General features: G+C 35.6%; 1 protein-coding gene across 2 annotated transcripts in view; it reads right to left on the bottom strand.

The window, feature by feature from the left end:
- Nucleotides 1-21,261, bottom strand: part of LOC136026360 (uncharacterized) — a 39,021-nt gene extending 17,760 nt beyond the window's left edge. Inside the window, exons 1-3 of one of the 2 annotated variants that reach the window (XM_065702891.1) lie at nt 21,104-21,261; nt 9,643-9,766; nt 4,284-4,392 (exon numbers count right to left, since the gene is read on the bottom strand). In XM_065702891.1, the coding sequence (XP_065558963.1) occupies nt 4,284-4,392; nt 9,643-9,766; nt 21,104-21,242 (372 nt within the window). In that variant the 5' untranslated portion in view covers nt 21,243-21,261. The remainder of the gene's footprint in view (nt 1-4,283; nt 4,393-9,642; nt 9,767-21,103) is intronic. The other variant, XM_065702892.1, reaches the window with a different exon arrangement.
- Nucleotides 21,262-27,284: the final 6,023 nt, after the last annotated feature.

Here is a 27,284-nt window from a genome sequence, read left to right as displayed (position 1 = left end):
CCTACATTCCCTCGGGTAAGGGATGTAAGCTATACAGATTGTCCATTGTTACCTTGTAAGGTTTGGAGGGGGCTCAACCGATTGGAAATCGGAAGTTCTAGCACACTTTTTAAGAGTCAAAAGCGATCGGAGGGTATATAGCCACCACGCCTTTTCCCATATGCATTCGATCAAAGTTTTGACATAGTCTTGGCATCGTTTTGACAATAGTCTTAAGGCAAAAAAAAAACTATACCTCCAAGATTGACAAAGCCACCTACAGTCCCTCGGGTAAGGGATGTAAGCTATACAGATTGTCCATTGTTACCTTGTAAGGTTGTTATGGAAGAGGAGATGGTATAAACTTTGGAGGAGGCTCTTTGGGTTGGATATCGAAAGTTTTAGGTCCCTTTTCAAGAATAAAAGTGATCAGAGGGTAACTAGCCCTCCCCCTTAATTCCCCAATTGCATCCAACCAACTTTTGAGATAGCCATTTTGTTCGAACTAGTCCAAACGTCAAATAACTATGCCTCCAGAATTGACAACCACCCACCAGCTCCTGGTGAAAGGGCTTTAAGTTATGCAAGTTGCCCATTGTTGAAAAATAAGGTCTTTTATCAAGAAAGAGGGCATGTTTGATCCTGAATCTCCAAAAAAGTTTAAAGTATTATGGTGAAACTTTAAGGAAATGTCAAGAGGGATACCAAATACATTCAAAACACACTTTATCCTTGGTGGTTGTGATAAGGGAATATGAGCAATATCTAAGGAACGGCTGAGGGTTTAAGGTTCAAACTTTTCAGGTATGTTGAGGGGATATTGAAGAGAGATTGGAGGGCCACCAACCTACCCACCCTAAAGCCCTTTTTATGTGCCCTTTTCCTCAATAATTGGTCGAAATTTTTGTACCTATCATTTTTTTCAAACTAGTCAAAAGGTGCAATAGTTATGCCTCCAGGGGCAAGGATTATAAATTATGCAATTTATAAATTGTTTACATGCAGGATCATTAGTAAAACGGGAAAGTTTTGATTCTGTGTGTATCCAAAACGACCAAGGGCACTAAGGGAAAACTTCGGAGAATATTGAGTGGTATCTTAAACTATATCAAAAGGCGCTATGTACATACAGTTTATACAAAAGCGAAACTGCACTGTATTAAGATCGGCTGAGGGTGTTCAGTTGAAACTTTCACGACATGTTGAGAGGGATGTTCTAAAGTGGTTAGAGGGCTGCCAGCATCTCCTAAGCACTCTTTAGCTACCCTCTTTCCAAAGCATTCGATCAATATTTCTAAATAGCCATCTTGTTCAACACAGTCTAAAGACCAAGTAACTATGCCTATGGAAATGACATGACCCTCCACTGCTTTGCAGAGGAATGCTGAATACAGCAAAACATACTATGTGCATGCTGATTGTCAAAAAAGTGTATCATCGATATTTAAGGAACATTAAGTTAAAATTTACAGGGTATGTTGAGAAGCATGTTGCAAAGTCATCGGAGGACTACAAGTGATCGGAGGACTTACCCCTTGCCCGTTTCAGATGAATCCTCCCCTAAAAAACACGATTTGCAATATCTCGGAAACGGCTGAAGGTATTAGGTTTAAACTGTACATTGAGGGGGGTGTTGAAAAATAGTAGGAGATCAACCAGCCCTCTTTCCATGTCCTTTCTGGTTGTAATGTTCCCAAAGACATCTTATCAAAATTATGGAATAGCCCTCTCGTTCAAAATACTTGAAAAGTTAATTAACTATGCTTCCAGGGTTGAAAAAACCCTCCATAGTCCCAAGAGCAAGTGTTGTACGCTACATAAGTTACCCTTTGTTTATCTATAAGGGTAGATTTTATCCTGAGTCAGCAAAAAGTTAAGGGTATTAAGGTAAAGCCGTTAGAAAATGTTGAAGGGATGTCGAACAAAATCTAAATACACTATACACAGGAAGGCTGTCCAAATAGTACAATAGAGATTCTTAAGGAACGGCTAAGGGTATTAAGTTAGAGCCTCAAAATCATGTTGAGAGGGAAGTTAAAAGAGGAGCAGAGAGCAACCATTGAGTTCAAAAAGGTCCTGCAATTAAATATGTGCATCCAGTTTTTCAAAAACGCGTATTTGCAATATCTCGAGAACGGCTGAAGGTATTAAGTTCAAACTGTCAAGGCATATTGAGGGGGATGTTGAAAAATAGTGGGAGGACAACCAGTCTTTTTTCCATGCCCTTTCTAGTTGTAATGTCCCCACAGACATCTTATTAAAATTATGGAATAACCCTCTCGTTCAAAATAGTAGAAAAGTTAAATAACTATGCTTCCAGGGATGACAATATCCCCCACAATCCCAGGAGTAAGTGTTGTACGTTACAAAAGTTGCCCTTTGTTTATCTATAAGGGTTAGTTTTATCCTGAGTCATCAAAACGGCTAAGGGTATTAAGATAAACCCGTGGGAAAATATTGAGGGTGTGTCAAACAAAATTTTGACACACTTTACACAGGAGGGCCGTCCAAATAATACAATAGAGATATCTAAGGAATGGCAAAGGGTATTAGCCACAACACTAGCAGAATATGTTAAAAAAAATATTGCGTTCAAAACAGTGACAAGATCTAATAACGTTGCCCCAAAACTACCATGCCACCGCAGCACCCGAGGCAAGGATTACAAATTATTCAATTTGTCCATTATTAACATGCATGATTTATGATCGGTAATCTTTGCTCTTTTGCCGTCCAAAGCTCAATTGACAATTGAAATTTTCTGTTACTCTTGCAAATAGCAAAAACAAAGTGGCTAATTGCTTAAGGCCCGTCGATACCAAAACCGACATCAAATTTATCAGATATCTCGGAAAAACAATTTAATTTCTTTCAGTTTGTGTCTGATATAGAGATATTCAGTTCTAATGAGGCTTACATCATCATAAAGTATGAATTTTTCTTTTTTCTATTAATCGGAGTGGATTTTCTAATAAGTTCAGGAAAAAGCAGTCACTAAAAATGTTCTAGCCTACCTGATCGACAAATACTAAACATTAGTTCAAAGGAATTATCATATAATTAATCTTGCTACTTTGGGAGTTCCTGTTCTGTCAACCACTTTTATTGACATAATAACAGAGTAATAGGAAATAACATCTCTCTATCTTAAAGAAACAGTTGGATTAAAGTTGGGTAAAAAATTACTGCTTTATATAAATCCAAACTCCGTATATAAAACTGATTAGCCCAGTTTCAGAACGCTTGAGAATGGTAATTACCTGTTTGACTATCACTTTACCCTTGTACAGAGAATACTGTCAGAGCAAAGACTAAATAATGGAAACAACCTTAACAAATTCAAAACGGTAAATCTTAGAGATTTCTAAAGAGAAATCCAAAAAGCTCGTAAAAGTCCCTAAAGAAATCCTTAAAACCTTGTTCAAAAACAACGCGACGGTAACTATATTTTGGTAGACCAATTGAAAATGAAATTGCTAATCCACGCTCAAGCAAATTGAAATTTAACGTTGCAGAAATTGAAATAAAGTTATCTTCCTAGAAGACCTAAAAAAAAAATCCTATTTTTGGGAGAAAACCCCTAAAGTGAAAACCAAAGATTTTTTATTATTCTGGAAATGCTTCGCAAAAAAGCTATATCTCCACTTTTCAAACTAGCAATAGTTCACAGAAAAAAAATTCTTGCTCACAGAAAAAAAAAATAATTTAGAACTAAAGTTCTGAAATCAAAAACCAACTTTCCCTCTATCATTAAAAAAAATCCTATTTTAGGGAGAAAACCCCTAAAGTGAAAACACCGCTTGGGACTCTTTATTTTTACATTTTTTTTCTACAGACAGGAACATTCCATTCAGAGTTTACTTCTATTCTTGTCGTTTGCAAAACCCCATTGCATTTATTATGAGTAAACCAGAATTAGAATTTTATCTTCCGCCCTCTGCACTTGCCCTATATGCCGATTGGGGGGGGGGAGAGTATTGATCCCTGAATTTTTTAAAATACCTTTCTCTTTGTATAGTTGCTAAAAAAAAAAAAAAAACAACCAATAAATCTAGAAAAATTACACACAAAAGTTTTTCTTGTGTGAATTAGGGTGTGGGAGGTGCAACATTTCAGCAAGGGGGTGGAGGGTGTTGGACACCATTTTTATGACTGACATACACTTTATCAAGTAAAGCTTGATCTCCCGGGACTCCTATTTTTGTCAAATAGCCATGCCTCGTGGAAACAGGCTTCAAAATCAATCTAACTACTATCCATAGGGTCAAAACACAATGCTATCTAAAATTATGGTTGAAGCATACCTTGTATAGGCATTTTTCTCCACCATTTTGACAATTATCTCTAGGCTCCCAGATTTTCATTTGCTGTATGATTTGTGATCGAACTTCATCACATGACTTGCCGAAACGCCTAGAAAATAAAAACTGTATGAGCTAATTGGCTTTGACACTCATTTAGGTTATTTCGCCAACCCGAAAACTTTTTGTTGGTATTCTATTTTTAATTTTAGCAGTGATACTGAGATATAAACATACAGCCATAGGCTTCTAAAAAAAATAAGCATAGAGTGAAGGGTCACGGAGGGTCTCCTTGGCAATGAAGGATGTTAGAGAATAAACTATATTTCTAGAAAAACATCAAAACATATAGAGCTTTTACACTTTTTGTAAAATTTACGGCTTCTAGGAGAGGGGGGGAGGAGGAGATGAAGTCCAGTTCTAACCTTCCCAATGAGTGTCCTTATGCATACACCATCTAAAATTTGTGTTTCTCATCAAAATTCCCACTCTAAGTTTGAATAGTTTCTTCTTTATTCTAGTATTCGGAACTTATTTATAACTTAACCCGGGTGCCAGTCAATTGCTCTTTCAAGAGAGAAAGACAGAGCGAGAGAGCAGAGAGAGAGAGAGAGAGAGAGAGAGAGAGAGAGAAAAAAAAAATTTATTAACCTAAATAACGCTTACATAATCTTTCAAAAATCATCGGGGAAACCCATTTGGTTGTATACGATGGTTGTTCCCATCCTTATAATCTACTAATATATATTCCCACTTCACCTATAAATCAAAATCACAAGAAAAAAGCAAACAAGTTGTGAACATACAGCAACTTTTAACTATTAGCACACACTATTAAACAGTATCGTCGACAGACCATAAACGACAAGGAAACGAATCACTACCGAGACATATTTAAATCATTAACAACTTCCCAGAAGTAAACGTTTCGATCCACTCTTGAACTGGATAATATTATCTGTCAACTTTATACCCCAGGGATTGAATTCCACAGCCGTGATCCTGCGAAACGCGGAATAATGATCCGCATTGAGTACTCCAAGCCTCAGAAACTATCCCTGAAGAATTCCTAGGCTCGTAACAATGATAAAACGAGTTAATAATCTCTTAACTTATAAACACTTAGATTTTTCATTTTAGCGAAGCAAATCGAAGTACTATTTTCAAATCTCACATAATCTCCTAAGACACGAACAACTTTATTTTGTAAAATTTGAACTCATTTAAAAGTCCACAGCAAACAACCATAAGATAGATACGGACTGATAAGACAATGATAGAGGATTATAAAAATTCTTGGTGGGAGCTCATTCCTTAGCCTTCTTATAAGACCAAATCCTCTTGTCACTTTTGCTGCTACTGCATCACAGGGTAATTTCCAACTTAAATTGCAATCAAGATGAAGATCTAAATATTTCACACTAAAGGCTTGTTTTAAGAACACACCATTCGGACATATTTTATCATTTAGAATAATGGGAGTACCAATTCTACGAAAAGTCATGAAATTCGTCTTAAAAACATTAACAGATAGACAGCTACATTTCGTAAAATTTGCTAGTTCATTTAGGACAAGTTTATTCATTTTGAATCTTTTCAATCAAAAACTTTTCGTAAGATGATGTTACCCTAAACACAGTGTCATCAGCAAAGGACACGATTAATGTCCCAGGAATATAAAATCGCATGGTATCTACATAAATTAGGTAAAGTAGGGGCCCAAGCACCAAACCTTATGGAATTCCGCAATATACTTTATAACTTCTGGATTTGTAGCCATCAAAGGTATTCTAATCTCTTCTTTTCTTAGTTTTATTGCTTGCTCAGACATGGTTCTCCCTGAATCCAATAGTTGATATCAAGGATCCACCGCTAAGTCAAAAATAATACCAAAAACATTAGTTCTCAAGTTTAGTAGTTGTCACCAAACCACAAAGTTAATAGTAATTACAGTTATAGCCACTATTATTGGAGATAGTACTAATTTAAAATAATTTAAAACATCTTTAACACTGCGGTAGGACAGTGAATTGATGCTCTGATTGGCAACATACAACCCAGGGATGTATTTTCACTAAGACAAGGTCAAGGGAGAGGTTTGCTACTTGGCCCTGTAGAAAGACCAAGAAACTGAACCTTCAATTTGACACCCAATGTGTCGGCAATGACACTGAGGATCTATATCCTTATCCTTCTAACACATCTTTAGGCCTAGTTTAAAAGCGCACAGATAAGACTACTTTGTGTTTACTTTTCCAAACATAGTGGTGCTATGAAACCTAACTCGTCATTTACTAGTGATCAACCTAACTCGTCATTTACTAGTGATCAACAGCAATTGAATAGCCAATTTTTTTTTGTAAAACTGAAGTCATACAGAATGAGTCATTATTATTAGATTAATAATTAAGAAGTGCCTGAATCGTCATACCCCATCAATCTTCTGTTTTGCAGATTATGAGTTAAAGTGATTATTGCTATATACGAGAATAACCTCGCTGGGTTAAGGTAGGTAATGAGGTTAGCAGCTGGTTTTGTATTAAATCAGGAGTTAAATACGGTTACGTTCTTTCCCCATTTATATGGATCATTTTGATGGACTTCGTCCAAAGGAGTACAGCAAAGGCAATGGGGAGAACATGGAATCAAATGAGGAAGTAAAGCTCACCTAAACAGGAATAAGTCAAGGTGAAAAGGTGACGAGAAGATCAAGTGGACAGCTTCACTTACCTAGGTAGTATTATCAGTAAAGACGATGGTTACAGTGAAGATGTTGAAAGCAGAATAGCCGAGGCCCAGGGTGTTTTTCTATAGTCGGAAAAGTTTGAAAGAATGGGAAAATAAGTCCACGAACCAAAATGAGAATATTGGAAACTACGGTGAGGATATGGGTCAAGTATGGTTCTGAAACGTGGGCACTCCAAAAAAAAAAAAAGAAAAAAAAAAAGGAAAATTTGCTAGATATTTTCCAGAAAAATTGCCTACAAATTGTTTTGGGTACCCGACTGACTGACCGTATCTCAAACAGGAATCTCTGCGGAAAATGTGGTTCAATCCCACCTTCTAAGGCTATAATGAGAGAAAAGATGAGATGGCTAGGACACGTCCTGTATATGAAGGATGAAAGAGTGCCGAAAGATTATCCTTGTCGGGCAACCAATTAAGGACCAAACTAAAAGCAGGTCGTCCCTGAATGGGGTGAGAGGATGCCATAAGGAAAAATTGAAGATAAGAAGGAGCTTTTTGGGAGGGTGTAATGAGGGAGACTTTGCGGCTTGTTACTTCAGTGAGTTGTTAGTAGTAGTAGTATACAGCATACAATTGTTAGAATTATCGCATCCATACTCTGTAATGAAATACTTACAGAGGTTTTGCTACCTCTGTAAGTTATTAGTATTATATTTTTCTGCAGTCCTACGGCTAAGACTAATATTGTTTTATAAGACTAATTAAGAAGAAAATATTGTCTTCGTCGGGTGGCCAAAATTCAGCTTCATCCTCCTACCGAATAAATTTTTTTGTAATTTGTTCTGAAATCTTGTTAGATTGAAAAATACATCGAAACTTGATTACCCTGGTCTTCGAATTGGGCCATCCCTAAAGCGAAACCGGTTTCTGCTGATTTCCTACCTTGAAAAAAAAAGTATTGCGCTTCTTATGCCTCAGTTGTTCGAAATAACAAACACTTTAACAGAATAATCATTTCTAAACTGTAAAATTCAACAGCACTACTATATTTCCTATGTACAGCATCATTTTGAAAGGTTTTCAAAGATACACATAAACATAAAATCTGTTCAGAATATTTCAAAATTTACAAACTATAATTTACCCCCCTTGGACGCAAAATTCAGCATAAATCCGTAAATATAATATAGCCGACCCAGAAACAGCTCTACAAAAACTCGTTTTTAAACACAATTGCAAAATCAGTTTTCATCCATGGCATCCCCTTCTTAGATAGTGATGTTTAAAATTGTATCTATGAGACAGTGGTTCAGTGTTTGATAAGTAATCTTTATTCATGGTTTTGATAAACGTTATGCCGTTTTTAATCCCCTTTTTTTGTCTTTTTTCTCATTTTGTACTCCACATCTGTGTAGTTTTTGTATTTCGACGGGTTAGAAATAAAAAAAATACATCAGAAACCTGCAAAACAGGAAAAATTTCCTTTAATTTTTAGCAAATTTATGCCATTCTCTGAGAAAAGATACAGTATATTAAATCTGACAGGGTAGATATGATAGTAATTAATACAAAAATGTAATCATCTTTTTCGTTAGTGCCAGTTATAGCTGAAGACATGTCACGGGGTATTACTTGGGGTGAAAAGTGTCCCCCTTGAAGAGTTTTGCCGCTCCTTTGATTTTGAAACTTAAGTTTGATTTTGTATATTCATTGAAAATGACTTTCATTGAAAAAAAAAATCGCACCCCAACCAAACTTTGAAAAACACATCTTTGATTCCCCCCTCCATATTTTCGTCGGACTGACGCAACTGGCTTGTCACAAATTTGTTCGTTTCAGAGAGAAGATAAAACTCATAATTTCCAATTTACAACTATACTTGTAGTTAGAAGTTTCGTTTATTTCATCCCAAATTTCGACAACATAAAATACATGAATACTATTGAACAATTGAAAAAATATGATGACGAAATTTAACAACAACAAAAAATGGTACAATGGACATTTAGTTTCACATATTGGATTTAAGGATTAAAATTCTAGTGCTTATCTAAACATATTCATAAGCATTTAAGGAAAATTTGGATTAATCGATGCACAGGAACTTAACTGAGACGAAAATTCTTTTTATCCCTCAACTGTGCTTACACTTTTAGTTATCATGTAGAATAATAATACTTAACTCACTAAATACACCACAGGTTATTTTTATTAATCTGGAAATGCTTCGCAAAAAAGCTATATCTCCACTTTTCAAACTAGCAATAGCTCACAGAAAAAAAAAATTCTTGCTCACAGAAATAAAATAATAATTTAAAACTAAAGTTCTGAAATCAAAAACCAAGTTTTCCTCTATCATTAAAAAATTTTTGGTCTTTGTCGGTAATTCGTCTTTAATAAGAGTTTAATTCTTTTTAATTTAGGCTACGTCCGTAAATTGAAGGCCGTATCCAGATGGGCGTTACCGAGTTTGCCCCGCCCCCACCAAAAAAATTTCCGACTCGTAATATCGTGACAAAAATACATATAAACAAGTATTAGATGCGTTTATTTGAAGTTTTTTGTAGCCCTCCACCGAAAAACCCTGGATACGCCCTTGTCCTACTGTATAGTTAATGCAAATTAATATAAATCCCTTTGAGCTCCTATATATGTATTCTTTAGAAACGCTTACCAGTTGATCCTACAAGACGCATGAGCAGGGTATGGAAAAATCTGCGCAGTAGTGACAGCAGCAACTACTATCAGAATAAAAACGCCTGTAAGGGTGGCCATGACTATTTTTGTCCTGTGATTTTCTGAAAAAGAACTATCATTATATGCGTTCTTGCTCTGCCATAGAATAACAAAAGAGCGTTGCACTAGCTCCAGCATAGCAAATAACAGCCCATAGTAACTAAAATTTCAAAAACAAGATTTTAAAGAATATGTCTAGTGAATTGAAATTTGAAATTACGCGAAGGATTCTATTGTTAGTCCCAAAAGAGCCTGAAACTCCTCAAAACATGACGTTAGATTAAAAAAAAATCATCAAATAACGCGCTTCACACAACCTTTTGCTTAGAATTTCCCATCAAACAGTTCGTGGTAACGAACTGTAGTAAGGAGCGACCCGGCTCAATAGTAACCAAAACTCTAAAAAATTGAATTTTCATATCAATAGCTACATCAAAAGAATCGCATTTTAATGTTGATTTTAAATATATAAGTTTCATAAAGTTTAGTCTTACCCATCAAAAGTTACGACCCTGAGAAATTTGCCTTATTTAAGAAAATAGGGGGAAACACCCCCTAAAAGTCGTAGAATCTTAACGAAAATGACACCATCAGATTCAGCGTATCAGAGAACCCTACTGAAGAAGTCTCAAGCTCCTGTCTACAAAAATGTGGAATTTTGTATTTTTTGCCAGAAGACAAATCACGGGTGCGTGTTTTTTTTTTTTCAGGGGTCATCGCATCGACCAAGTGGTCCTAGAATGTCGCAAGAGGGCTCATTCTAACGGAAATGAAAAGTTCTAGTGCCCTTTTTAAGTGACCACAAAAATTGGAGGGCATCTAGGCCCCCTCCCACTCTCATTTTTTCCCAAAGTCAGCGAATCAAAATTTTGAGATAGCCATTTTGTTCAGCATAGTCGAAAACCATAATACCTATGTATTTGGGGATGACTTACTCCCCCACAATCCCTGGGGGAGGGGCTGCAAGTTACAAACTTTGACCAGTGTTTACATATAGTAATGGTTATTGGGAACTGTACAGACGTTTTCAGAGGGATTTTATTTTGTTTGGGGGTGGGGCTGAGGGGAGGGGGCTATGTTAGAGGATCTTTCCTTGGAGGAATCAGTCATGGGGGAAGAAAAATTCAATGAAAAGCGCGCAGGATTTTCTAGCATTACTATAAGAAAACAATGAAAAATAAACATCAAAACGTTTTTTCAAATGAAAGGAAGGAGTAGCATTGAAACTTAAAACGAACAGAGATTATTACGCATATGAGGGGTTCTAAAAATACTTTAGCATAAAGAGCGAGGTATTTAGGAGGAGATAAATACCTCGCTCTTTATGCTAAAGTATTTTTAGTAATTTCAACTATTTATTCTACGGCCTTTCTGATTCAGGGGTCATTCTTAAAGAATTGGGACAAAACTTACGATTTAGTGTAAAGAGCGAGGTATTAACGAGGGTACAAACCCCGTCGTATACATAATAAAAATATGAGATTATGAAAGTTTGTTACGTAAGTTAATTCTTAAGTTACGTATATTTTTTACTAATAAAAACGTTCGTTAAAAATTAAAAGTTCTAGTTGCCTTTTTAAGTAACCGAAAAATTGGAGGGCAACTAGGCCTCCTTCTCCACCCCTTATTTCTCAAAATCGTCTGATCAAAACTAAGAGAAAGCCATTTAGCCAAAAAAAAAAGAATTAATATACAAATTTCATTTTCATAATTTATGTGCGGAGAGCCAAAACCAAACATGCATTAATTCAAAAACGTTCAGAAATTAAGTCCCCTCCGCAAATCCCTCGCTCTTTACGCTAAAGTTTGACTCTTTGCCACAATTCTACTTTTTAAAACAATTAAAAGCTTTAGCGTAAAGAGCGAGGGATTGCGGAGGGGACTACCCATTTCATATACGGAGTAATTTCTGTTCGTTTTAAGTTTTAATGTCGCTCCTTACTTTCAGCTAAAAAAATTAGTTTTTTTTTATTTAATCTTAACAAAAAAGGAGAATCACATTTTAGAATTGGTAACACTGAATGAAAAGCACTGATGTGTCATAATTTTTTACAGAAGACTGATCAAGCAAATGTTTACCCACTGACCGCCTTTCCTGAAGCGCCTTTACTTCATAGTAGATAGAGGGGGGGGGGGCTTTCAAGATTGGAATAAAAAAATCTACTACCATTGATCTGACGATTACAAACAAAATTATACTAACTAATAGCTCAACTTAAGCCACATTTTTTAGCTGGAGATTTGACAGCTCCCCACTTTTAGTGGGGACGGTGGTTTTCAACGAAAAGGGGTTACTTCTAAACATCAAAGAATTGCGATGAAAAGTTGAGCTTTAGTGTAAATAGCTGGGGTTGGATTGGGGCATTAGCTTCCCTTAAATTTACGAGCCAACCTAAATGTGAGAGAAGTTAGAAGGTATACCAGGGAGGCTTTGTTTTTACCGGTGTTTCTACTATATTCGTTATTGTTTCTGCTACAAAAGATAACCACAGACGCGTCAACTGGACAGGGGCAGGGAGGCAATTACTCCTTGGACTTTGTGCACTCCCAGCCCTAGATGTCAGAAAATACTTTTTCAGAAAATTTGTATTGAAAAACATTATTTTGACATATTAATTGGAAAAAATAAATAAAACAACAGAATTACATCTTCCAAGATTTTGATAGATACATCGCATTGATACATCGCACCTGGACTACCTAGTTTGCTATTAAACCAATTGTGTACTGAAGATATCTTCACATTACCCAGTTGCAGATTTGCAACTTTTGAACTTCTCCTACTTTATAAAATAGGAACTGTCCTTAATACTAAGCCAACTACGCGAAGGTGTACAACAAGTAGTAGCTGAAGCCAGTATTTCTCCAGATTACTTTATCTTTATTTTTATATCTGCTGCAGAGGGGGGCTGAAATAAAGCTGCGAGAGTTGAGAGAAAGAGTCAAACTTTAGCGTAAAGAGCGGGGTGTTGGTGAGGAAGCTGCCCCATTCATATACGAATGGGGTGTGATCTTTCGTTCCCTATTTTGTTTCACATTTTAATAATTGATTTAACTTTGTAACTATGTTTATCCCTTAACATTTATTTTATCATTGTAATTGTTCTGACGTGCTTATGCTAGCTTGCGTGCTATTTTAGCCAATAAATCACATTCTGTTCTATTCTATGAAAAATCTTATGCTGCAGAAAGGTTGCATTGATAATGACAAGTAGGCTATGATTATTTTGAGAATCTGAAACCTTTATTATTGAAAACTATGTGTAGCCTAAGATGAATGCACTGTCTGAAATTTCCAGTCATTTATGACTGTTAAGAAACAATTTTGACAATTTTTGGGGGGAAGAGATGAAAAGCTTGATTTGTTGAGCTGGGTTTGTAACCCATATCAAAACAACTTACAGACTAGCATGTCAACCCTGGCCTGTTGCTGAATCTATGAAAGTCCACTCCTCTTTACTAGCTCATATCAATGTGAGGTTGGATTTTCAGCTACAGTTTACATCAAAACTAATTATAGAAATAAATTGGATATATCAAACTCATTGCAAATTAAAAGTAACTGAGATACTGAGTACAGATACTGAGGCTGTAATAAAGAAAATCAGAAGTAAATTCATCCTTTCCATTGAAATAACTTCGTAAAAAAAAAAAGAAAAAAAAAAATATTTGCAGCTGCGGTTAGGTAAGAAATAAAAAAAAAATATTTAAGTTATTTTTCCAATTTTAACAGTCTCATTCATATGGGTAACACTTGCAAATTCTTCATTTCAATAAGAACAAATGAGCTCCATCACTCACCATTACAGAATCTGAGCAACACAATATTAATGTTTGCAACTGCAATCCACTCAATATTCTCTTGCAACCCATAGTCACTGTAATAGAGGAATGTCCGATTGGGATTAGATGCTAGTTAAAGATATTTCACAAACTGGATATTAAGTTGGAGGACATAGTTAGGGAAGGTAAGATCCAAAAACTGATAAAGTATATGGTAAGACAAAAAAATATTTTTTGTCTGCATGTGTGATGGCAAAAGACTGCTGTGGCTTGAGTCTCAACTCAGTTTGGTGAGTCCACCTGTAATAATAATTATAATAAATAAATATAGCCAAACATAACCCTGTTTTTTCTGTAAAATCTGGTTCAGTTTGTAGTTTTGGGTATCACTATATTGGAAGTCTTAACTAAATGTGCAGTGCAATCCAAAACTTACAGACTGAGCGCTACTAACTGTCTATTAATTTATCCAAAAATCTTGTCAAAATTAAGAAAGCCTGCATAATTCAAGCATCCACAGAAATGGGTCAGTTTTCTTTAGTATATTCCTGTAGCACATTAGTATATTTAGTACCTTTTTTGTTACTATATGGGTCATTTCTTAGTTATCACTGTAATTTTCACTTTATTTAGGAAAATTGGCTTTAACTTTGCCTCCCCCCAAGATTTTGACAAAATTACACCACTGAATGAGAGGATCTCTTTGCTAAATACAGTTCCCGTGTATGCATAAGCTAACTGTGGATCCAGTCCTGATCTAACTTATATACCATTGTGAAATTTGGGCATGTGTATGTTGCAATTAATGCCCAAAGAAACACTAGCTATTATGTTTTGTTTTTTTTTTGAAACAGGGATAAAAAACATAAGATTGCCATCAAAATGATGTGATCCATTTTAATCTAGATGACAGAATCTTATCATGTGGACTGAAGGCCCAAGATGCTGCTTGAGCAAAGCAAGGACCATCAAAAAGCCCATAAAGCATGTTTTTTTCCAGACAAAGTGCCTGCAAGCAGTGGTGGTGCTTGATCTTATGGGGCCCTATGCAATATCAATTTGCAGGGCATCAATGGCTACAACCACAAACAACAGAATTGCAAGATGCTATTCATTTAATTAAACTTTATAATATAGGCGTTTCATTGGTTTTGAATGCAATTTTAGAGTATGTTTTTGCTATGTAGCATGAGGGATTATTTGGTCTAGTATTTCTATCAAACAGTTCGTGGTAACGAACTGTAGTAAGGAGCGACCCGGCTCAATAGTAACCAAAACTCTAAAAAATGGAATTTTGATACCAATAGCTATATCAAAAGAATCGCATTTTAATGCTGGTTTTAAATATATAAGTTTCATCAAGTTTAGTCTTACCAATCAAAAGTTACGAGCCTGAGAAAATTTGCGTTATTTTAGAAAATAGGGGGAAATACCCCCTAAAAGTCATAGAATCTTAACGAAAATCACACCATCAGATTCAGCGTATCAGAGAACCCTATTGTAGAAGTTTCGAGCTCCTATCTACAAAAATGTGGAATTTTGCATTTTTTGCCAGAAGGCAGATCACGGATGCGTGTTTATTTGTTTTTTTGTTTGTTTTTTTTGTTGTTTTTTTTCCCCAGGGGTGATCGTATCGACCCAGTTGTCCTAGAATGTTGCAAGAGGGCTCATTCTAACGGAAATGAAAAGTTCTAGTGCCCTTTTTAAGTGGCCAAAAAAATTGGAGGGCACCTAGGCCCCCTCCCACGCTAATTATTTTCCCAAAGTCAACGGATCAAAATTCTGAGATAGCCATTTTATTCAGCGTAGTCGAAAAACCTTATAAATATGTCTTTGGGGACGACTTACTCCCCCACAGTCCCCGTGGGAGGGGCAACAAGTTACAAACTTTGACCTGTGCTTACATATAGTAATGGTTATTGGGAAGTATACAGGCGTTTTCAGGAGGATTTTTTTGGTTGGGGGGAGGGGTTGAGAAGAGGGGGATATGCTGGGGGAACTTTCCATCGAGAATTTGTCATGGGAGAAGAAAACTTCCATGAAGGGAGAGCGGGATTTACTAGCATTATTTAAAAAAAAATTAAAAAATAAATGTGAAAAGGCTTTTTCAGCTAGAAGTAAGGAACAGCAATAAAACTTAAAACAAACAGAAATTATTACCCATATAAGGGGCTCACCTCCTTATGATACCTAGCTCTTTACGCTAAAGTATTTTTAGTAATTTCAACTATTTATTCTATGGCTTTTGTGATTCAGGGGTCATTCTTAATGAATTGGGATAAAATTTAAGCTTTAGTGTAAAGAGCGAGGTACTGACGATGGGGCGAATCCCCCCATATATGTAATAAAACATGAGAATAGAAAAGTTCTTTACGTAAGCTAATTTATAAGTTACGTAAATCTTTTACCAATAAAAAGATTCGTAAAAAATTAAAAGTTCTAGTTGCCCTTTTAATTAACCAAAAAATCGGAGGGCAACTAGGCTTCGCCCCAGCTCTTTATATCTCAAAATCATTCGATCAAAATTATGAGAAAGCCATTTAGCCCAAAAAAAAAAAAATGCAAATTTCGTTTTGATTATTCCTCTGCGGAGAGCCAAAATCAAAACATGCATTGATTCAAAAACGTTCAGAAATTAAATAAAAAAAAAACGAGTTTTTTTAACTGAAAGTAAGGAGCGACATTAAAACTTAAAACGCACAGAAATTACTTCGTATATGAAAGAGGCTGCTTCCTCATCAACGCCCCGCTCTTTACGCTAAAGTTTTTACTGTTTTAAAAAGAAGAATTGAGAGAAAGAGTCAAACTTTAGCGTAAAGAGCGGGGCGTTGATGAGGAAGCAGCCTCTTTCATATACGAAGTAATTTCTGTGCGTTTTAAGTTTTAATGTCGCTCCTTACTTTCAGTTAAAAAAAACTCGTTTTTTTTTTTATTTAATTCAGCTCAGAGACGGCAGAGCATTTACACAGTTTTGCCATTTTAGGTTATGCCTATACTGAAATACAGGGCCCCTGGTGGCATGACGCCCTGTGCAGCTGCAGAATAAGCACATAACTAAAGCTGCAACTACCCAAAAGAATACTTACATCCTAGCCAGTATATTTAGCCTACTGTTAGACCATCTTTCAACATTTCAAGATCTCAAAACATTTCAAGATCTCACATCAAATTTGTAGGCAAGCACTGTGTACATTGCAGTAACAAAAAAGTAGTACCATTCAGAAAACCTTTTCTGAATATAACCTAATGGTTGAACATATTAACTTAATTACCTAACTCACACTTCAGAGCAATAGGGTCCAATGGATCTGTGTTGCTCCATGAATGATGATGGCTGACACCTGTTACTGATCTGAATCATGCCAGCGGTATTTCCAGTTCCTGCATGACCACTTGTTATCCAGTGACTTCTTGATAGTTACAGGTGAAGTTGCTGACACTGTAAACTCAGAGAGGGAATTCCAGTTGTTGACAGCTATTCTGGAGAAGAAGTTTTGATGCATTCTTGTGTTCACGTGGCATTTAGAAAGTTTCTTTGAATGGCCTCTTGTATGGGATTGATGGGACTTGTTCAGGTTGAGGAAACTAGATGTGCTGTTAGAGTTCGTGGGTAAGCAGCATGTCACCTCATCTACAGTGGTACACCAGTGTTGGTAGTTTGAGTTTTTTAGTCTTTCATCACAGAGGAGGTCTTTCAGCGCATCTATAGCCTTGGTGGCACATCTCTGTACATCCTCAAGAATTCTTGTGTTGCCTTTGTATTGGGAAGTGGCTATGCAGTTTCTAAAGTCAAGGTTGGGTCTTATAATGGCTTCATAAAGTCTAAGAAAGACTTTGAGGGATCTGCTCAAAATGGATCTCTTGAGTAGGCCAAGTCCTGCATTAGATTTGGAAACCACATTCCTTGTGTGGAAGTGAAACTTGAGCTGATTATCAATGAGTACACCTAAGTCCCTTTCTTTGTTGTGGGTTCGAAGACCAATCTGTGTTTGCTTGTCAGGATCCCACATTGGGTACACTGCATTTTCATTCTTCAGTCCAAAGTGCAAGATGCAGCATTTGCTGATGCTGAATGAAAGTAGCCACTTTTTAGCCTGCTCTTGGATATGGTTGAGATCAGCTTGGAGGCTTGTGCAGTCTTCTGGACTGAAGAGCATGGAATCATTGGGGTAAAGCTTTAGTTTTCATCACAAGCTGTCTAAACTGGAAACTATGCTGCTTTGCTAATTCTATATTATAGTACTTAAGAATGCTAATTCTAAAAGCACATCCATTTCTGGTTGACCCTCCTCATCCATGGGGCAAACTAAAAATGTGTAAAGTGGGCAGGGTTTTGAGCTGAGGGAAAAGTTGGGGTTGTACAAATTATATTTTAAATACTAACTCTAGTTATCACTGGTAATTTCTGTATAGTAGGAAGATGAAAGATAAGTAAAAAACTCACGCATCCATTAATGTTAACATCCAAGATGTTCACTTTCACTTTTGAGTTTTAGCTTAGCCAGCTGTATCTGAACAAAACAAATGTCCAATTTTACCTACAGATAACATTACTACAGAGCAAAGCATAATAGTCCATGAGCCCTGCGGGCAGCAGAGTGAGGTCTGTATTGTGATTGGTTGATTGCTAGTTGATTAGAATACAGACCTTGCCCCTGCTGCCCACAGGGCTCATGGACTAATATACTTTGCTCTATAGCAGGGCTTCTTAAAATTTTGTAATTCCCGACCCCATTTATGATTGCGAGTTTCTTAACAGCCCCAACAAATATAAAAGAAAAATAAATTAATATTTTTTGATAATATATTTATTAGGTAACAATATACATATGCATATGAAAGTATATAAATTTAGAATTCGTTTTGAAACATATAAAAATCTAAAATTGAAATTTGCACAAAATGTTATAGAAATGTTTTATTATAGTTTCAAAAACAAAAATGGATTCTGACCGTCTTAATTCTCTTGAATATATTTAAGTAGTTGTGTGGTAAATATTAAATTAAAGTATACGTTAAGAATTTAATGAGATGGATGTGCATGTTCTTTATTGCATAACAAATTAAATCTTGGTGTAATGTTTGAAACTGCTGAACGTAAGACCTCTTCAACATTTTTTATTGCTGAATGATATTGGGATTTAATGTATGTTAAATCTGAGAAAGTAGCCTCACATAAATATGTGGTGTTGAATGGCAGAAGTACATTTAACGCCATATCAGCGAGTTTGATCCAGAATTCAGTCAAGGGTTTTTTTGGAATTGTAGTTTTAAGTTTGAGTCACACGAAAGCTCAGCAAATTTCTCTTGAGCTTTAAGCAGCAGATGATCAGTCTTACTTAAGTCAATCCAAAACAGCTTTTGAATCCAAACTTTTTTTGTTAATCAACATTTAATATGAAATATGTCTGGAACTGTATTTCTAGCCCTTTTAAGTGATCTACAACAGTTTTTGCAATAAAATTTTTACAATGAATTTCCTCAATTACAAAATTGTCAACACTGGGAAACATTTTGAACAAATTTTTTCAACCCTACTTTTCCAAATGCTGATCTTTTTAATAAAACTTTCAATTTTATCGTTTAAGTAAATATATCGCAATTTTTTCCTTTTGTTTGGTTAAAATATTTTGATCTTGTCCTTTAATATCAATAATCTTTTTAAACTTTGACCTCTTGACAACCATCTTACTTCTGCATTAAATAACAAAGTTGCATAGTTGGAATCTGTATCCGTACAGAGATTTAAAAATAAGCGACTGTTAAGGGCATGGCTCTTAATAAAATTTATGCACATTGTTCAATTCTGGTGCTATTAATCAATTAAGAAGCGCCCAAAGGATTTTTACATGCCAGGACTGTAAGGTCCCATCAGTTGCAAAAAGGTTAAACTGACTAATTCAGAATAACATGCACTTTGTTCACAATCATACAATGGCTAAATGAAAATAACACAAAATGTTTATATAGTTTCTTCAAAATAACACTTAGAAATTTTGTTGATAATATTTGTCAGTATTATTTTGGTTTTAAGAGATTGACAAAAATAAATCTACATTTTTTATAAATTTCTATAACATCTTCTGATTGATAGTAAATTTATACAAGATATTACAATGATCAAAATAGAAATGCTGGTATAAACAGTCTTTCCAAACCAGAAGATTTTATGATATATTTATCTACAATGATTGTTATTTTTCTTTATAACAATAATTTTACAAGTTAAAAAACATTTTTTGTTAAATTGTATTTTTATCACTCGCAACCCCATAATTTTGCTACACAACCCCAAATGGGGTTGCAACCCATAGTTTAAGAAGCCCTGCTCTATAGTAATGTTATCTGTAAGCAAAATTGGACATTTGTTTTGTTCAGATAAAGCTGGCTAGTTCAAACTTGAAAGTGAAAGTGAACAATCTTGGATATTAACATTAATGGATGCATGAGTTTTTTTTTTTTCTATCTTTTAACTTCCTACTATACAGAAACTACCAGTGATAACTGGAATTAGTATTTAAATATAATTTCATTCATACTGTACAACCTTAACATTTCCCTTGGCTTCAAAATGCTGCCCACTTTATGCATTTTTAGTTTGTTGAAGGAGAATTTTAGAATGCTAAAAAATGGATGCATTTCTAGAATTAGCATTTCTAAGTGCTATAGTATGGAAACTATGCTTCTTCACAGCATAGTTTCTAGTTTGGACAGCTTGTGATGAAACTAAAGTTTTACCATCATTGGCAAATAGTGTGATATTGTGCTGACCCTGATGACTAAGTCATTGATGTAAATAAAAAAGAGGGTTGGGCCAAGGACTGTACCTTGTGGGACACCACTAATATCATAGCCTATTAAAGATGAACAGTATTTCATACTCAAAACCTGTCATAGTCCTAGCCTATATGTGTTGAACTTGGGTTCAAATGTCTGCCTAAAAAAGTTTTTCAATTTCATTTTGATGGATCTAGATGTATACACAGTGGCATAAACTCATAAAAATTTCGAAAGAGGGGGGGGGCAAAACGTAAGCTATTCTTCAGAACCTAGGAGGGGCATAGGCAGTCCCTTGTAACCACTGTACATAACCTTGTAAATAGACAGTCCCTAATTCATACCACTGTGCATGTAATTGTTACTGTTGCCTATCTATCCCTTATCAAATTAATTCCCAACACCACAAAATCTACTGGAAAAACTCCATTTATATAGGCATCTAATCAGTTATATAATAGGAGTCATTACTTAATTTCAAGCCAGTTTGAAATATTTTCTATTGAAAAATGAACCAACAGTATGGGCACAACTAGTGATTTTTCAAAGGTGGAGAGGGGAGGCCAGCCACCCAGATAAGATGTGCAAATTCACTGTCTTCTTTCAAAAAGTAAGTTAGATTTACACTTAATGCTGATTATTTTTATAGGGAGTAACTGTCAACCCTATCCTCCTCAAGGCAATTCCTGTCAAGCTTGAATTTACAGCAGAATTCTAAGCCACCAATAGTCTAGCCTATATCAAGCCTAACTGCATCATTCAGAACAAATGTTGAAACACATGTAGACAGGCCTACCTTGCAATGAAATGAGGTAAAGGCTTATAAAAAAATAACCTACTTTCTAAGTTTCTAGCTGACTCACTCAAAAGTCCCTGATTTTCTTGAGCAGCTTTGATATTCGTTTCACTTGTCATTAATAACTGCTTGTAATGGCACTGATCCTGATTGTACAAAAACTCCGATACGGTGTGTGTCATTAAAATATAATATTATTGATAATGATACGATACTACTATCGGTGATGCCATATCGTGAAACCATTCCTTAAAAGTGTATAAACGGATAACGTTTAATAAAAATTAAAAACTTTTAATTCCAGCTCAGAGTGACTTAACGGGAGCCAGCGCTTACCCCCCCTCCCCCCGGAAAATACCCCGAGCGGAAAATAATTCCTCGAAAATTCATGAGGTGGAAGTGAACTTGAGGAAAAAGCAGTCCCCTTCCTCTAAGGAATAAATCCTGTTCATTCAAGGTTTGGTATTACTTTTTACCTTCATTATAACAGTGAAGACCAGAAAATATTCCAAGAAATCAAGAGGGATTAAATATTAATTTCACATTTTGGTTTGTTTTTGATGTTTTTCGTACTCATTCCCTCTGAAAATGTATAAATCGAAACAAAAGTTGTGGTTAAGACCTTGATTGGCCCTGACTTAGGATTATTCATCAATTTCTATCTCTGCTCTCCCCTTGTCTCTCCCTTGAAACTAATTCTATATGCATCTGAAGGCTCAATGAGAGTTGAATGTTTTGGCATTCGAAATCACCCTTTAAGGCATCTCCTTCCCTCCCTAAATACAAAACAACAAGAGAACTCAATTGCTCAAAGTGTTCATTTTAATGCCAAAGTTCCCAACTCTCATTGAGCCAACAAATAATTGAGCCAACACTAATGGTAGCACTGAATCCATAAGCATAATATACAACACTCCGGACTCTACGTCCTTATTTAGGCTGTAAATATAGTCTATACTCCCTACCGGTACCCTTATTTGGCTCTAAAGATTGCATATACTCCAGACTCTACACCCTTATTCGGGCATTTAGGTCATTGACCTACTTACACAAGCACTCTATAATAGAGATACATCATTAGCATAATCCAGCGGGCGTCTCAGCTTCAAATCCCTGTCTAAACATGATTAACTAAAAAATTTTAACCGTTTCATCTGATTTCAAATTGGACTAATAGAATTTATGATATAGTATGGAACTTTCCATGATAGTATCTATAACACGGGCATTCTTAACCACTTGTATCATCATATGTATCACCAAATGTCCTGGCGATTGTTTTGGTTTCCAAAATCCCTGCTTCACTTGACAATCTAATCAAAAGAAAAGAAATGCTGGATAAAGTTACTGATCATAAATGTGTTACTAGTGTGAAAGCAAAAAAAGACCAACTGATTGTTCATATAGACAAATCTGCAGTGAATGACTTTTGCTCTTCGATTAAAAATACGGTAACATCTTGTGCGACTAAGATTGTCACAAAAAAATATTTGGAATTGCTAAAGGAATTCCTCTTGACTTTGATGTTGACCAATTTTGCAGTGAGCCAGGCATAGCATCAGCTAGTCGTCGTGGTGCCTTTACAGTTGTCAAGATTGAGTTTAGACATCTATTGTCAAAGGCTCGGCTGCTAAAAACAGGACTAAAAATCGACTATGAACTTATTCCAGTTTCTGAGTTTCTGACCTCACCTAGATGTTGTCACAAGTGTAGATCCCCCAGCCATATCCAGTCCGCCTGTTCCAGTTCAAATCCAAAGTGTGCATTCTGATCAGGGCCTCATGTCTCTACGAAAGAGTCTCCCTGTAGACTCCCTGCGAAATGTGCGAATTGTGGTGGTCCGCATGTGTCGTTTAGCCTAAAATGTCAAGTTCTTAAAAAATTGATTTCTGCTGCCAAATGATGGCTAGCTCGATATCCCTACTCTCTTTTAATACTAATGGCACTAAGGATAAAGCCTTTGTAATCGACGAGCTCATAAATGATTACGATATAGTCTGCTTACAAGAACACCTGCTCTCTTCCACCAGTTCCAGCTTCCTACAACTAAGTACATCACATCAGTTATTTCTTATAAATGCCCGCACAACTTTTGGCAGGCCCTTTGGAGGCTTGCATGTTTTGTGAAGTGAAGTTTAAGTGGTCTAAATCCCACTTGCTTATGCTCTAATGATCATTTTTTTGCCATCCAGTTAGGCAATAATGTTATAATTAACACTTATTTACCATATAATATACGTGGAATTGATTCTATGACTCGGTTCGCTAGAGCTTGCTCCTCGTTATTCTCAGCTGTGAAGCAATTCGTTGATTCCGAACTTACATATTTGATTGTTGGTGACTTGAACTACAATATTTTAGATGGCTCGTCCAGAACTGACTGCTTGTTAGATTTAGTTTCTGATTATAAAATTGTGCCAAAAGATCAGTCCTATACTTACATTCATCATTCAGGAAGTGTATCAAATATTGACCATATAATCTGTTCGCCAAGTCTCAGTATTTCTGAAGTGCATGTCCTTACGGATGAACAAGACATTGATCATATGCAGATGTCATTTACGTTTTCCCTATCTGATGTTCCTGTATATTCCTCTATTCCTAATCCCTCACGATGTTTCGACAAGTATAATTGGAATCGTGGAAATATTGCCCTTTACAGTGTAACGCTTGCTACACTACTTAGTTCTATTCGTATTCCGTTTCATTTGCTCCAGACGCAGGTGCCTGTGAAAAATGTGGTTGCAGATATTAACCTGTACTATTCTCATATTATTTCGTGTTTGAAAAATGCTAGTCTTGTGCTGTCTCTTGTGAACGAGTTAGGTTAGGGACTCGTCAACCTGTGTGGAATAACGATTCAGAGTTGAAGTCGATTAAGAACCGTGTAAAGTTATGGTTGTGTATATGGTCAGAATGCGGAAGGCCTGCTTCTGGTATTGTTTTCAGTATTAAAAATCGCGCTAAATCTGCTTATAAGAAATACCTTCGTGCACTCCGATTTCGGGGTCTTGATTTTCCATTAAATCCAAGTGATTGGAAGAATGTTTTAAATTCTATTAAAATTATTAGTGATGGTCCTGGCAATTATATTTCTAAGTCATCTTGGGAATCGCATTATACTGCTATTTTTTCCCGGATTAATTATGCAGTTCATTAACATTTTTCAGCTGTTTTGAAACGTCTGCTACCGTCTGCTCTATCTCAGCAGGATGTATTACCGATATCCGCTGATTCAATTTACCTGGCTATTAAAAGGCTTAAGTCTAAGTCAGTTGACACCGAAGGAATATCAGTGAATCATTTAAAACCTGATCGCCCCTCTTTAATGTCGCATTTACACCTACTTTTTCAAATGTGTTTGTGTTGTTCTGTCGTGCCGGACAGTTTCTTGTGTGGCACAGTTACTTCTATTTTAAAAAGGGGGAAAGATCCATTTTCATGTTCATCTTATCGTCCTATCACTGTTTCTTGTACCTTAAGCAATGTCCTTGAGTATTTACTTCTCCCTTCTATAGCACATAATATAAATTTTGGAGTTAAACAGTTTGGTTTTCCGCGTGGTCTGGGATGTCAGCATGCCCATAAAGCTCTTTCTACTCTGCTTTATGATGCTTCCGGGAAGGGCTATGATCTTTATTTTTGTTCTTTAGATCTATCTAAGGCTTTTGATTCTGTAGTTCACTCCCAAGCCCTGTTTTCTTTGCTTAAATGTGGAGTGAATGTTTCTTTTGTTTCTTTATTAAAATTTTGGTATGGTCATTCTTTCCTTCATGTTAAATCTTCTCCTTCTGATCCTTCTATGTTAAAGATCTCCGTAAGACAAGGTGGAGTTTTATCTCCATCAATTTCAAAATTTGTATTGCTGATATTTTAAATAGTCTTCCAACAACTTACCTTTTAGGTAGTTCAAATGTCTCAGATCTTGCTTATGCAGACAATATTTTTCTCATTAGTAGAACTAAATCTGGGCTTTTGGCTTCTGTTCGTTCTTTCTCTACTGCTTTCTCGAATGTAGGTCTAACCCTTAACCCTGATAAATGTGAATTCCTTCATTTTGGTCCTTCTCCTAACCAATCTTCTAGACTGAATTGTTCTGAAATTAGCGTTCCGTGCGTGACTTCTTTAAGGTGGTTGGGCATTGCCCTTACTAACAATTTAGTCTCTTTTCGTAATAAAATTGTTTCTGATGCTAAGGTTAAACTTCAAGTGGGTTATTCGAAAATTGTTGCGAACAGGGGGAAATACAACCGCAAAGCCCTTTCACAAATTTATTCTTGCTTTTGTGATCACTCGGTTTTATATCTTTCTGGATTGTATCCTGTTTTAAAAAGAAAAGATTTAAAGGCTCTCAAGTCATCTTATTTTCGTTTCCTCCGTTTTTTGTTGTATCTTCCTCCCTGGTACAAGAACAGTGATATGGTAACAAATTTCGGGGCTCCAGATTTATTAAATAAACTTAAAGTGCTACACCAGAAACTCTCCGACTCGATACATTTTACTATTAACCCTTTTCATGATCTTCAAAAATGCTTTCTACAATAATCTAATGTGTTATCAGAAGTTGATTTTTTCTGTATGTTTGTTTTTATACTCCGCTGTTTCAAGTGGGTCACAAATAAATTATTATTATTATTATTATATTAACAGGAATGAGTGCTTATATCAACACTTCTTATAGAGGGGACTTATGGTCATCCATATCCCATCTCCAAGGGACTCCTAATATTCCTCCCCCAACTTTTTGCTCTCCCCTCCCCTTTTTCAACTTTTTTTTAGATAGGCCAGAGTTTTTTTATAACGACATTCTATTACAATGGGAAATAATGACTATTGCATGCCTCCTCGTTTACGCTAAGAGTTTTTCATTATACAAAATATATAAAATCGCTATCCTTTACTTTATACTTCAACAAACAGTGATAAACTAAAAAGTGAGGTCTCATAGTAATAAACTGTAAATTCTTATCGCAACAACCCATCAGGTGATTAATTTGACGTCTTAATAGAGGGATTGCATTCATTTTCAGTTTACGATCTACTAAAACCTAGGACCGAAAGCTATTGGACTGAATTTGCTTAATTTCAGATTTCTGAAGCATTCTCCAGAAAGACAGAACGTATATAATTTTGTATAACGTACATATTTCGAATTTTCCTCGGCTTAATGGAAGATAGGGTAGGGTTAAGAAACTCTTAATATTTTTCTTTTTTCACTCTGAGGAAGTATTGCTTTATCAAATCACAAGAAAAACTTCATAAAAAGTATTTTCCAGGATTGTTTTTGTTTCCAATTTACAATCTACTAAAGACTAGGCCATAGAGCCTTACGGGGGAGTTTACGTTGAAGTGCTTTTGCTGTAAATTTCATTAATTAAAGTAATTGATTAATTAATTGATAGGACCGAAAGTAATTTGATTGAATTTGCTTAATTTCAGATTTTCTGAAGCATTCTCTAGAAAGACACAAAGTATAATTTTTATAAAACGTGCATATCTCGAATTTTTCTAGGTTTACTGAGAGAATAGGGTGGGGCTAAGGAATTCTAAGTATTTTTGTTTTGACAATTCAATATGGTTGGGAAAATGTGCATTTAATCAATTAATTTTTTCTTTCATTTATTTCCTCTTAAAGGCTCCATATTAGACATGTTTCTGATAGTTCCTGAAAATACTTTAAACTAAAACAATTATAGGTCTTAATGGAATTTGGGCATTGTCAGGCTTTAGCATAAATTGAAGTAATCAACACCGAGTAAATTTGAGCAATTAATCATAAAGTAACGTAATCAAAGACATATCAATTCATTTTTCTTAGGATATGTTCGAATAGAGCAATGCAGGTACAATGCAATGCTGAATTTCAATATTTTTATTAAGTGTTTATAACAATATATATTATATTATTTTTTATTTTCGGCTTCTCCACTTCTTTCCACTGCTTAGCAGTCATTTTACGTCTTTTATCACATAGAATCGACAAAGGTCATTATTATGGCATATTTCTATACCCATCCTTTGTTACATATTTAACATCATCGTAAGAAATATCATTACCAGATGATAAAAAAACAAGATACGGACACATAACCAAACAAAGGCAGACACAGGGACAAGCAAACATCTGATCAGACAAATAGGCCCAGAGAGAGTAAGAGAGACAAAAACAAACACACAAATACACGGATTTAGACATATAGACAGAAAATGACAAACACAGAGGC

This window comes from Artemia franciscana, chromosome 4 (assembly GCF_032884065.1).
Source record: "Artemia franciscana chromosome 4, ASM3288406v1, whole genome shotgun sequence".
Taxonomy (NCBI): Eukaryota; Metazoa; Arthropoda; class Branchiopoda; order Anostraca; family Artemiidae; genus Artemia; species Artemia franciscana.
The sequence above is the reverse complement of the archived record's forward strand: the minus strand, read 5'-3'. Positions and strand labels throughout refer to the sequence as shown.